Raw genomic sequence first — 13973 nt, forward strand, 5'->3', positions numbered from 1 at the left:
GAGGAAATATAAAGTGGCCTCCAGTGCTGCCTTAGACAAGGGATATCAAAGTTTTTTATCCAATCTATGGGTATCTGCTATTTAGATATTAGTATATGAGTGCTCGTAAAATGTTTATTCAATTATTTAATCTAATCTTAGCCACAAATACATCAGCTAATATAATTTTCCATTTAATAAGGTGAAAAAATTAAAATTTAGAATTTCAGAGGCCTCATATTAAATCATTGATTAATAAAAAGTAAATAAATTTCAAACCAAGGGATTTTTTTGTTTAGTCGGTTTGTGTGTCTGTTTTTCTCCAACTGCAGTACAAAATGATCTCTGCAAGTCCTTACTTTTATGAGGTTGCCTAATTACTTGAGAATACCATCACCTTGCCCCTTTATTATGAATGGAGGATTCCTCACTTTATAAACAAATATGATACAAGTTTAGAAACTCAAGCAGAAAAAATAGAAGCATAGAGGATGTGTAATATTTCAAAACCATATGGACATGGTTAAAAAAGAAGAAGGAAAATATTAAATAGTCCATAGAATATTGAAGTAATGTAGGCACAGATAAGATGAAAAGTCATGAAGGAGATGATGCCAGGTGTTGGTTCTCTACGTGACATCACCTAAACTTGGGACAGTTTCTTCTTTTGGAAGTCTGTAAACTGAAGAAGTTCCAAGTCAAACCTAAAGGTAGTCAGATTTTTTCTTTCTCACAATTGTATTTACCTGGGCTACAAAGTAATGTGTCCACAGCAGATGAAATCAAATGCTACCTATCAAAACAGATGAAATGTGTGCAAAACAAGTCCTCTCGGGACATGAAAAAACATGAGTTCAGTCTGAATTTTCCCTAATCCCAAATTTTGAAGCCAAGTTACTTGGAATGACAGTAGTTCTCTGTCCCCTCCCATAAAGCATCAAGGAAACAACAAAATGTGAAAGTGTGTGTGTGTGTGTTTTGCATATAATTTATTTTTTTATGTTTGTTTATTTATTTTTGAGAGAAAGAAAGCATGAACAGAGGAGGGGCAGAGAAAGAGGGAGACACGGCAGAAGCCAACACGGGGCTTCATCCCACAAACCATGAGATCATGACCTGAGCCAAAATCAAGAGTCAAATGTTTAACTGACAGAGTCACCCAGGTGCCCTGGTTTTAAGTAATATAATGAGAGCCATAGTACAGTCCTGTAAATGTGTATGTGTGCACACTAGTGGCAGATTTTCATTAGAAATTGCAAATGATTACTCAAATGATATAAAAAACATGGGTTTAGAAGAAATTTATGAACACTAACTTTTATTAAATACACAAAATTTTAATTGTCTTATTTAAAAATATATATTTAAAATATATTTTATTTAGCAGTATGGTAGAAAAATATAAGAAACAAAGTTTAAAGTATCAAGAGAATGATGTGCGCTACTTGCATTGTATCTGATTCTGTTCTAAATGCCTCACATGTAGTGTTCAGTTTAATTTTTACAGCATCCTTTTTTTAAATGTTTTTTTTGAGAGGCAGAGAGAGAGCAGACGAGTAGGGGAGAGACAGAGAAAGGGGGTGTAGGGGGGGACAGAGGATCCCAAGAGGGCTCTGTGCTGACGGCCTCAAGCCCAATGTGGGCTCAAAATCATGAACCATGAGATCACGACCTGAGCCGAAGTCAGATGCTCAAATGACTGAGCCACTAGGTGCCCCTACAGCATCCTTTTTTATTAATGTGAACATTGAAGCACTGAAAGTGACTTGCTCAGGTCACATAGACACCTGGGGTGGATCTGGGACACACCACTGGCAGTATGAGTTGTGTCCTTAGCCACCAGGTTTCCAGACTCCCTCAGACCAAAATTCACAAACAACTGACTGCTGAAGTTCTTCTGTATATTTTACAAAAATGGACTTGGTGACCTGCTTTTGAATGTAAAACCTTCCCATGCCATTAAATATGGAATACAACCACAGGAGTATATCAGACAGCTATCAATTTTTTATCAATGCTCAATCTATTTATTTAGTTTGACCAGCCTAATTTAGGAAGCTAATTTATACAACATGATTCAATGAGTGGTTGAAAAAAATAGAAACTTTAGTGTCTAAATTGTTTATGTCAACTAAATAATAAAAACTGTTAATAATTGTTTTTGTCTACATAAAATACACTAGGTAAATAGCAACCTACCTGTAAGATATGGAATGTGGCTTACTGTAATGTTTTTATGTATGAAATGTTTAAAAGCTTTTATTCTTTCTGTAGCAACAGTAATTATAGCTGTTTTCATTATAAGTGCTTAAGGCTTTGAAGGTGGTCATAAAAAACAGTATTCAAAGACCAGTTTTGTCACTTATTAGGGAAAATGAACTTAGACAAATTATGGAGCCTTAGTATTGTTATCTGTAAAGTGGGTGTAATAGTAGTATGTATCTCGTAGAAGAGGCATGTGAGGATTATATAAGATAATTTCTTCATTTTTGCAACAAATATTTTGATCCTTATTCTGCACAAAACATTGATCTATGTGCTATGATTCAGCAGAGGAAATAATAACTCATCTCAGGACTCATGACGTTTATACTCTACTGGGTTAGAGATCAAATAAACACAAATATTTCATATTACATAAATACAATATAAATAATGCATATAATACACTTATTTAGTGAGTGCCATGAGGAAAATATCATTGGTTGACAAATCTGACTATGGTTATTATTTATTATACATATCAGGCCACTATGTACTAAAAAGCAAATGTGAAAATGATAACAAAATAAAGTGAAAAAAGAAAAATCAGTGATAGTCACCTTCTCCTTACAAAATATCTAAAATAGAGGCATTCTTAAAATAATGTCGATTCTTGGAATTTATATACTGTATAGATTTCTTTTAATTTCATGAAAACAAAACAGAGACTCCTAAACAGAGTTGGTCTCCATGGCTGCCCTTCTCTGACTCAAGCACAAGCATGATGGAGTTTGGTCGGCCCGCTTTACTTGAGAACATAGTGTTGATGACATTGAAAAATCGTTAATGAAGCTCCCTTCCCCAGGCCCATCAGCAATTTACATTTCATAAATGAAATCAACAGCCTGGAAAAGTCAGTGCTGCATATGAAATGACAGGCTGTCTGTCTCAACAACTCAGCGTGGGGATTTCTTGATTCCATGCTTCTGCAACGCTTGCATGTGGAGCCCAAAATGAAGGGCTCAAGTGACAAATGTTTATGCAAATCAGATATTTTATTATTATATGATAATAACCAGTGGTAAAAAAAAATTTCAAACCGTAAAAATTGGATGAAAATAGCAATTCCCATTCTGGCCTCCAGGTCCCAATCTCCAGCATTAACCGTTGTCCTTAGTTTCTTGAAGTTTCTCAATGAAGCCCTTGGACTAAACTTAAATATAAATACATATATTCCTTATTATAGATAGATAGATAGATAGATGTACATATATATAGATATATACATATACATAGATATACATATATATACATTTGTCATTTTTATGTGACTAGGAACAGGCATCCATTTGTGACTCAAAAATTAAAGTCTTAACCTTCAGTAGTAATGCCATTTTCAAAATGAAGGCACTGAGCTCTGAATTAGCAAGTAGCCTAATAAAGGAGATGCTCACCTTAGAAAATCCTTTAACAATAATCTCACATATCAACTCCTGCTTTGCATCTTCAAGGGTAAAGGCCCAATTCTGTAAGAAAAAAATGAAAATCACTGTGCAATTTAAGTTTATGACTACAATTTAAAATAATAAAGTGCTTTCCATACATCACTTATAATTCTCATTAATTTTACAACATTATTTTCTCCATTTTAGGAATGACAAATTTGAGATTTAAGGTTTTAAGTAATGCCCAAGGTCACAAAACTTGAGCAAGTGAACTTGTCTTAAAGCCATATTGTATGATTCAAATCCTCCTTTTTACACTTCCCATGAACTCATAACTTGTGAGGTCATGCTGTAAGTGTTTTTACGCAATACCAAAAGTCAGTATTTCTATATAGTGTGAGGGTCCATGGGCACACGCATGTTGGATAGTGCATGTTCATAAGAGAGAGTGTAAAATTCTATGTACAAGATAGAAGTTGATTCTGGTTGTATTGCACTCATAAAAATCATAACGTACTGATAAAAATATTCTCAACAACTTTTATGTTTCTCAGAAGATCTCTCGACACACATTAAGACTAAGATAATCCCATGTCAAGATTACAATAACAATGTAATTGGGGAGAGAGCCATGTGTAGTAAGAAGTAAGGCCCTTTCAAATAGATTGCTCTACCTGATGAGTAACATGTTTACGAAACCCATCCTGGGACACTGAAATTTTATTTCTAGCTCTGGAAGCGTGAGATAAATGAATTTCTTCTAGGACTTTAGATACACAAGAGGGAGTATTCGGTCCTTCTGTAGTCACCGTTTTGTTCATTTATCCACTCATTCCACAGTATTTATTGATCATATGCCACATGTCAGATATGTAAATAAATGTTGATATTTTAATAGTGCACAAGACATAGTTACTGCTCTTGTGGAAATTAAAATCTAAGATGGGGACATAGACAATAAATAAAAATTAAATTAAAATTGTATAAAAATTGTTATATAACATTAGAGCACATGGAAAGCAACAGAATAGCATGTGCCCTACCCAGTTTAGTGAATGTGTGAAATAAAAAGAGAGGAATATGTGGTAGGGAGTGTTGAAGTGCGATAAGAGCAGTGATATCACCTTTTACAGGATATGCAGTCAAGTATTATAGGAAGTAGGGTGTGAATGGTTATGTAATTCTCTACTATATAAAATTCTGCTGTTAAACAAATGAGGTGTTTTTGTTTTGTTTTGTTTTTTGTGGGTTTTGTTTGTTTGTTTGTTTGTTTTGTAACTCCAGAAAATGAGACTCTATTAGGCTACCACTCAAATAAAGCCAGAGAGCACTATCTCAGATAACACAGTCTGTTCTCAAAACGTATCCCAACGATGAGGTCAGTTTTTCTGCTGTTTGAAGGAAGGAAAAATCATAATGTAGCAGGGCCCTTCCATTAATCAAAACAAGACTTTTTGCCAGGAAAGAAGTATACAGCCTAAGCAAAATTGTTTAAACAAGAGGAAGAACTGGAAAACATTAAAAATATAGTCAACCATTACCTTGATTGGCAATGTATCATGAACATTATTTGGATACTTTCTAAAACTATGTGTTTATCCTATAATGATATTAAGTTGGAATGCAGTTTCTAGACAAAAGACATTTCCTAAGACAATAAGAAATTAAAGTACTTCATTCTAATAAAGTTTTATATTAATGCACTATAAACCAATTTAATTTACTTTATAAAATTAATAATAAATACTAATAAAAACAGGAATTATACCTGTTTGAAATTATTAAGTTAACCACCAGGTGGCGCTCCATGAATTGAGCGTATGTAGTCAAAATTAATAATGGTTTGAATTGGTTAAATTAGGAAAAATTACAACACTTTTTCCTAGTAATTATTATTAATTTTTTATTTATATTACTTAGAGGACTTATGAATCCTAAGAAATGGGCTGTTAGTAAAGACAAATTACTTAGTATGTTCTATATAAAACTTAGCAAACTAGATTTCAAAATCAAGTCCTTTTGTTTAAGTCACTTTATCACTTACTAAGAACACATGTTTCATTGCATATTGATAAAAGTGTGTAACTATAATTAAAATTGATAAAAATCTATTAAAATTGATTTGTATGGGTTTTTTCAAATGCTTATTTTATCCACCTGTGTGTTTTTGTGTGTGTGTGTGTGTATGTTTTACCCCAGAACCTGAAATTAAAAAAGAGGAAAAGATACCCAAAGCAGGTAAGTGCACTTTCTAAGATTTACATATAAATAGATGTTCTGTTTTGTTATGAACAAAACTAGTGTTGTAATCAGGGATGCGTAAGGCCTTGAAATGCTCAAAACATTGAAAAAATATTGATGCACCCATCCCATATATATTAAGTGTAATAAGCAATAAACTTGAAGATATTCTTAAGTTAAAATAGATTCTGTGTTTTCTGGATAAGGTCACCAAAGCGCTAGAACTGTTAGCATATGCTTCTCCTTATTCATCTAGTGGGCAATTGAGCACTGTTTACAAAGTGCCAAGGGGACAATTTATGTTTCGGAGGCTTCAACCAGATCAAATGCCTGAAACTGATTCATATATTCATTGAAACTTATGAAATCACATATATTCAACCATTTTTACCTCAAAACAGTAGTTTTATATGTGTCAGCCTAATAGATTCAGCCATTTTCTTTCCCATTGATTAAATATGCAAATATTCTTTGGAATGGGAGTCCATTGCCTTCTTGACCATTCATTTGAAAATTGGAATACTTTGCAAATAGAATTGCTGAAAACAGGTTCTGTGAGGGAGGAAGACAAGAGCTGGACACTCTTAAGAGAGATGTTAAAAGTTAGAAGGAACATCATTAAATACAGTGCAGAAAAAGAAAACCAAAAATTCCAATTAGTAATTACAATCTTTCTAGAGCTAACCCTATTCCAAATATTTCATATCTATGTAAAGATACTTACTTATATGTCTATATCTGCATACGCAAAAGAAGTTTATATCTATATCTCTCCATACAGTGAAAGTACTATGTACACACAGACATACATATCATTGGTCTTAAAGTATTTGTACATACTCATTTTGACAAAGTTTAACCTATATGTAACTAATTCTTGTTTCCCCCTTCTATGTATATGTTAAATATTAACTTGAAGTATTATCACTTCTTTTCAAAGTACTGTTAACATAGCAAAAGTAATTCATTGTTTTTTTAGTGCATAAACATAGCCTCTTTGATTGACTTTATGAAATCTGAAAGTCTGCATTCTCTAGAAGATAAGTGGGAAAAAAATGACCAATTTTACACAGTGAGAAAAATGCATAATAGAGATATGATACATTATTAACATCGAAACTTATAACTGAGCTTTAGATATATCTGCAGAAAAGGGAAAACTACTTATAAAAATTGCTCTACTGTTGTTAGCTCTTTTACTGGTGTCAGTGAAAGATTGCTGATCAAATAAAAGGTGCATGACGTCACTCCTTCCTGTGAGCATAACACTGTATTTGATGCTTTATTTTACTGTTGGTTTGTAATGGGAAAAGTAATATGCACTATAAATTTCGTATTATTAGTTTACATTAAATATTTATATCTATTTTGATGTTATATTTATTTTTAACTCCCTAAAAGGAAAGAGAAATCAGCATTAATAGCATATTTTATATAATCAATCAGCAATTTATTGAAAATATATATTATGCTAAATGTCACTGCCTTATGTTCAGGATTGTGCTTGGTGATGCAAAACTTACAAACAAGTGATAAGGCCTTGTTTCTCTACTAAGAGAGTATAATTAAGGACATAGACACAAACTATCAAACGTTGGCTAGAAGACAACTCTATTAGTGATGACTGCTCTAGGAGTCTGGAGGGAGGAGTCGCCCCTGTGGTCTTGTCAATCAGTGAAAACCTCAAGGAGATGATGGGTTTAAGCTAGGATTTTAGGAATATGCAAGAGCAGCTGAGACAGGGAGGTGATTATACAGCCCAGTGGAAGCAGTGCCAATTTTATAAAGAAAGACATGAATTTGACTCTTTTTGCCACTTGCTGGGAATATGACTTTACTTAAATTACTTAACATTTCTGAGTTTCAACTTCTTTATCTATTGAACAAAAACCATCATAATAGGCCAGCAGGGTTGTCAAAAAGAAATAGAATTGATGCTTGCCATTTGGTTTGGCTTCAGTAAATGGTAGCTCGATCAAGGCGCTAACTCAGGGGCAGGCTGAGCATGATGTAAGCAGGATGCAGTGAGGAGAGGACCAAGGACAAGAGGAGATGCCAGGTGCTGAATGAGGAACAGAAGAAGGCCAGACTGCAGCTGTGGTATATAGTCAAAGGAGGGTGTTTCTGGAAATAAAGAGAGGGAGATTAGGAGGCCAAAGTGAAAAGTTTGGATTCTTAGAATGTGAATTGGAAGAAGAAAGTCTTATAATGGCATGTGAGATGAAATCCTATGGAAAGGATTCTCAATCAGAGATTTGACTCGAGTGTCTTTTAGCACTCTAAGTATTACACAGGAAAAATGGGAGAAATTGACACAGAGAAGAAGCAGTGAGGAAGTGAATTTTGTTTATTCCCCACATTTATAGACATGACTAGTATTCAGTGTGGAATTATTAGGAATTAAATTTTTAAAAACCACAGAACCTCACAACCCATTGAAAATATGGATAATATCTCAGTACATATTCTTTCAGTTACATGAAATCATATGCTTTAAAAACACAGTCATACTCTCTATACTGTGCTATTGCTGCTTTTGTAACTGTCAAGATGTTTCACAGGAGAAGAATAGGCATTGATGACATAAGCTATACCAAACTCCAAGGTCTCAAGCAAGAAAGGATGGTAAAGGTGATCAAATGTAGACGTTCGTAAAGGAAGCATAGGTGGGTGGATGCTAGTGGACCCGCACACAGAGATATCCAAGCGAGCCTTGGAAATTGGGAGCATACACTTGGGATCCTTAGACTAGGTTCTGTAAACATGAGTTCAGAAGTTTAGAATTCAAGGGGCGTCTGGGTGGCTCAGGTCATGATCTCGAAGTTCATGAATTCAAGCCCCGCATCAGGCTCTGTGCTGACAGCTCAGAGCCTGGAGCCTGCTTCAGATTCTGTGTCTCCCTCTCTCTGCCCCTTTCCCGCTTATGCTCTGTCTGTCTCTGTCTCTCAAAAATGAATAAACATTAAAAAAATTAAAAAAAAACAAGTTTAGAATTCAAAGGCAAAGGAGGAAAGGAGTTGTTCAAAAAAAAGTAATGTAGAGAGAAAAGAGGAGGGAATTAAGGATAGCTTCTTGGAAAAGTAAAAGAACTGGTCATGAGAAGGCAAGTAGGTTACCTGGAAGATCAGGAAATGCAACGTATCAGCATTCCAAAGCAGGGACACTTTCAAGAAAACATGGAAAAGTCAGCAGTGCAAACGTCTCAGAAAGGTCATGAGACATGATGACTGAGAAAAAGCCACTATATTTGACAAAAACCTGTCATTATGTGACCTTTTGGAGAGCATTTTCATTAGAGTGGTTAGTAGAAAGTTTATAGGAATTAAGTAAAGGATTGATCAGTAAGTGGAGACAGCATAAACTTCTTCTTCCAGGAGTTTGTTGATAAAGGGAGGCAAAGTATTTTATTTTGACAGGTAGAATCAATGGAATATGTTTGTTGTGCTCATATTGGTGATAATCAGGTAGATTATTCCAGAGAGAGGCAGAGCAAGAAATCCAGAGGGAGATACTCATGAGGAGATAACTGTCCTAGAGATGAGAAAAATTGAGATAGGCACTACAGGTGGACGGAATTGCCTTAATTATGAGCAAGACCAAAATGTCCCTGAGCTTTGAGGGAATAAAGAAAGGATAGATTAACTTAAAGTTGAGCATACATGAGGACACTCCTGTGGAATCATCTTTTCTCCTAAAATCTCTGTGTGGAAGTGACCACTAACATGTTTGTTGCCAAAACCAGGGGATGGTTTTCTTGCTTCATATTACACTGACCCCTACACAATATTTGACCATGTTCACCATCTCTTATATTAAAAAAAAATCTTTCTTTGGCAAAAACTAAACCACTTAACCCACACTGTTAAAAACAACAACAAAAAATGACTGCATTTTAAAATACTGGGGCAACATTATAATTATTTGTTTTTGACATAGCATATTATTAGCCACTAAATTCCTTTTTTATTTGCCAGTGAAAATGATGGCAAATGGGACATGCATTTCATTAGGTAATTAGAAAATAGCTAAGTGTTCTTTTTGGGAAGCCATGACTAGTAATTAAAAGTAGTTATATAATTAAAAACAAACAAATAAAGACATAAATCACAGGGAATAATTTATTTTTCTTATGTATCAAGAAAATTAATGTTCATAAATAAAATCTTCACAGTTGTGTCACTGTGTTTCTAAGTGTCTAACAAAATTTTCACTTGGTTATTTTGCCTACACCTCACTTTGTTTATAACTGAACTCAACATCTCCTCCATTGCCTTGTTGTTGTTGTTGCCATTGTTCCTTGTCTTAACAAATGGAACACACGAATCACCATTCAGTTACATTGACTTAAACTTGAGTCATTTTCAGCTTCTCCTTCTCTTTCAGAACCCAGTGTCCAGTTAGGCATCAAGTTATGTATCTCCCACCTTTGTGATCCCCTTTATTCTCTCTCCTGGCAAGACCATACTTTTAGCTCTTCTCATCTCTTGCATGAACAGGTAAACAAACTCATGACTTAATCCTCTTGCTTCCATCTCCTCTTCACAGATCCAGCACATGCTTGTGCTAGTTATTTTTTCTAAATGAATATCTGCAGAGAATAGAGCTAGATTCATTGCCACTGCATTATACATATTTCTTCATGTGCTCTCCTTTCGTCTAATCCACCACCACCACTGCTCCCCCTGCACTCACACAGACATTTAAAAAAGATTGCCACGCCTGTGGAATTTTGTCTCTTCAGTGTCTTTGAATAGTTTTCTTTCACTTCAGGTCCATGTTAAAAGCACCTTACCTATAAACCTTGTTTCCAATCTTGACAGCTTACTTTCCCACCCACCACTGTTCTCTTTCTACAAACACACGCCATGAGTTCTCCAGCCTTGGTCGGTTGACACACGTTTTCCTCTAGCATGTCATGTGGTATCCACATGTATTGAATGGGTTTCTACTAATTTTCTATCTAAGCTCCTATATTAACTGCTGCGAGCTGTTTAGTCTTCTCTAATCTCTGAGACAGGAAAACATTCAAAAGCTACCATAGCCACCGCGTGTTGACAATATTATCCTCTTGGAAAGAAAGGCATTGGTTAGTGATTTTTAAAATATATGTTTGATATGTGTCTTGGCTTTGTGATATAGGGCATGTAGAAGCAGTTTTTTAAATGTAAAAAATTAATGGGGGAAGGATGGTATAGAAGGAGGAGTTCCAAGAAAATAGATATGGAGTATTTTACAACAAATCTCTTAAGGGCTGAATCTCTCTTAATTTACCTATAAAATAGAGTCACCACTAACAGAACATCCCATGCCAATCTAACAGACTTATCATGAGAATCATGTGATATAATATATATGAAAGTACTTTCAATGCTATGAAAACAGAAAAATATAAAAGTTTATCACATCTACTCTTGCTATTTCAACGGTGGTTCTCAAAACAACAGCAGCATCACCTGGTTCTTTGTTAGAAATATAGCATCTTGTAACTGCTGAATAAGAATTTGGATTTTAACAAATTTCCCAGGTCACTAGTATGTACATTAAAATTTGAGATGTATTATTACAGATTTCATAGACATCTATTATTGCCCTTATCTCCAGGGAAGAATAACATTAAACTTCTCTTTTACCAAAAACTTTGCTAATTTAGAATGGACTTGGGGAATCTGGGTGGCTCAGTCGGTTAAGTGTCTGACTTTGGCTCAGGTCGCATTCATGAGTTCAAGCCCCACATCTGGCTCTGTGTTGACAACTCAGAGCCTGGGGCCTGCTTCAGATTCTGTGTCTCCCTCTTTCTCTACCGCTCTCCCACTCATGCTCTGTCTCTCTCTCTTTCAAAAATAAATAAACATTAAAAAAATTAAGAATGGACTTATATTTTTATTTTTTTTTTAATTTTTTAAACGTTTATTCATCTTTGAGAGACCAGAGAGAGACAGACCATGAGTGCGGAAGGGGCAGAGAGACAGAGCCAAAGAATCCGAAGCAGGCTCCAGGCTCCAGGCTCCAAGCTGTCAGCACAGAGCCCGATGCGGGGCTTGAACTTACAAACTGCAAGATCACGACCTGAGCCGAAGTCGGATGCTCAACCGACTGAGCCACCCAGGCGTCCTTGGACTTACATTTTTAAATGGTTTTTTCTCACTAGCAGTGGGGTCCTCACACTTACTGAGCACTGGTTGACATCGTCTACCCACTGTTTCACTTGATGGGTGGTTTCTGGACTTAAGTAGTTCATGAAATGATTAAGGAAACACCTATTCCTTTCTTATGACATAGCATAGGCAAACAAGCACTGAACATACCTGTGCATTCCTTTGACCTTAAAAGGAATAAACAAACACATATTTTGTTAGCAGAACATGTATGTCAAGAGTAAGCTGTCTGTGTATTTTACCACCTGGCTAAGATATTGACACAATAGGTAAATGTTTTGGCCAAAGGAAAACAGTATGTACTCAATACCTATCAGTCATCAAAGTATCTTTGGCTCATAACACTCAAAGAACTTGCTTCTAATCGGTGACTCTATTCAATTTATGTCTGTCATCATAAAACTAAACTGATGTAATAACTATCTAAAAATTACTATAGTGATCCTACACAAGTGTATATATATACACTACATATATAAACTATATATATATATATACATATATATACACTATATATATAAACTATATATATATATATAATAACTATCTAAAATAACTATCTAAAATAAGTGCAGTAACTATCAAAAAATTACTAGTGGTCTTACAAATATATATATATTTGTAGATATATATATTTGTAAATATGCATATATATATGCATATAGTTTATTAATTAGATCCTTGGACAAGAGAAAATGTATTCTCTCTGTCTTCCTTCTCCCTCTCTTTCTTCCCCCAACCACTCCACACACCACCTGAATAGTATATACATCTTTAGGTAACCAGAAAGCATTGGATATGCAAGACTCCCATAAATTGTAGAAATAGTTAAATCTTAATGTCATTAACTAAACTGAGTTGTGGTAGGATCAAAGGCTCATTTTAGTTCAATATTTATTGAATTTCAACCATATATTTAAAAGTGTGTTAGGTTTTGAGGACATAAAGATAAATACCTTAAATTCTCAAGAAATATTTTGTATCAAGGTAGAGATCATTAAATAAAGAGCTAATCATAACAAAAATGAATAAAAGAAAATCAAACAAACAAACAGAAAAGTTGTGCGGAGTGTGCTTTCTGAGCACAGTGGAAAGTTACATTTCTCCAGCCTATTGGTTCAGAGAAATATTCCCAAAGGAGAGGATACATCAATAGTTTCACAAGATGGGTGAAGATAAGCCTGGTGAAGAAAGCCTGAGTGAGGCATTCTAGACAGAGATATTTGCACAAGCCTCAGCCAGATGGAAAACAGTCAGGAGAACTGAAACCACAAGATCTCACCTTCATTTCAGTACAAAGTATAAGTGGAGAACAGGAATGGATAAGACTTACAAGGAAAAGCAACAGAAAATCATGCTACCTGAGTAAGGGTTGTGTCCTTTTTCCTAAAGGAAATTAGGAAGAATTACAAGTATTTAAGCAAAATGAGGTACAGCTTAACATAGAATTTCAAATTACTGATTCTGAGTAATCACAGAGATTGAAGATAAAGAGGATGCCAGTAGTTTCAGGAAACCAGTTTTCTAGGTGATGAGATCTTGCACTGACACCTGTAGAGTTATTAAAAAGATCTAGAGAGAGCATTAGTAGGAAGGAAAAGAGGAGAGCTATTAAAGAAGTATTTAGGAAGTATAACTGCCATTATTTGGGGTGGGGGTGAGAAAAATTCAAGCTAACTCCAGGTTTCTGTCTTGGAATAGTATGTGGACAGTAATGTCATTTGCTGTGGTTGGAATTTCCAAAAGAAGTGGCAGATTTTTAAAAAGGAAGCCATACATATTAAGTAAATTTTTGACATATTAATTATTCAAAATTTGTATTGAGCAGTTACTATACGCTAGGCAATATGGTGAGCACAATCATAAACACAGTCAAGTTGTTGTGTTGTGTTGTATTGGTAAACACAGTTAAGTTCCTTTCCTCCTCGAGTTTGTTATCTAATTGTAGTAG

The 13973-nt window shown here is 34.8% G+C and overlaps 1 protein-coding gene across 1 annotated transcript in view; it reads left to right on the forward strand.

Annotated features, from left to right (window-relative positions):
* TRDN (triadin) overlaps positions 1-13973 on the forward strand; it is a 496354-nt gene that overhangs the window by 455636 nt on the left and 26745 nt on the right. Inside the window, 1 exon segment of the mRNA XM_047103003.1 lies at positions 5826-5864. Coding sequence (XP_046958959.1) covers positions 5826-5864 — 39 coding nt within the window.

This window comes from Lynx rufus, unplaced genomic scaffold, assembly GCF_022079265.1.
Source record: "Lynx rufus isolate CCGP_SWC_20201006 ecotype Redwood Valley unplaced genomic scaffold, mLynRuf1.p SCAF_6, whole genome shotgun sequence".
NCBI classification, from domain to species: Eukaryota; Metazoa; Chordata; class Mammalia; order Carnivora; family Felidae; genus Lynx; species Lynx rufus.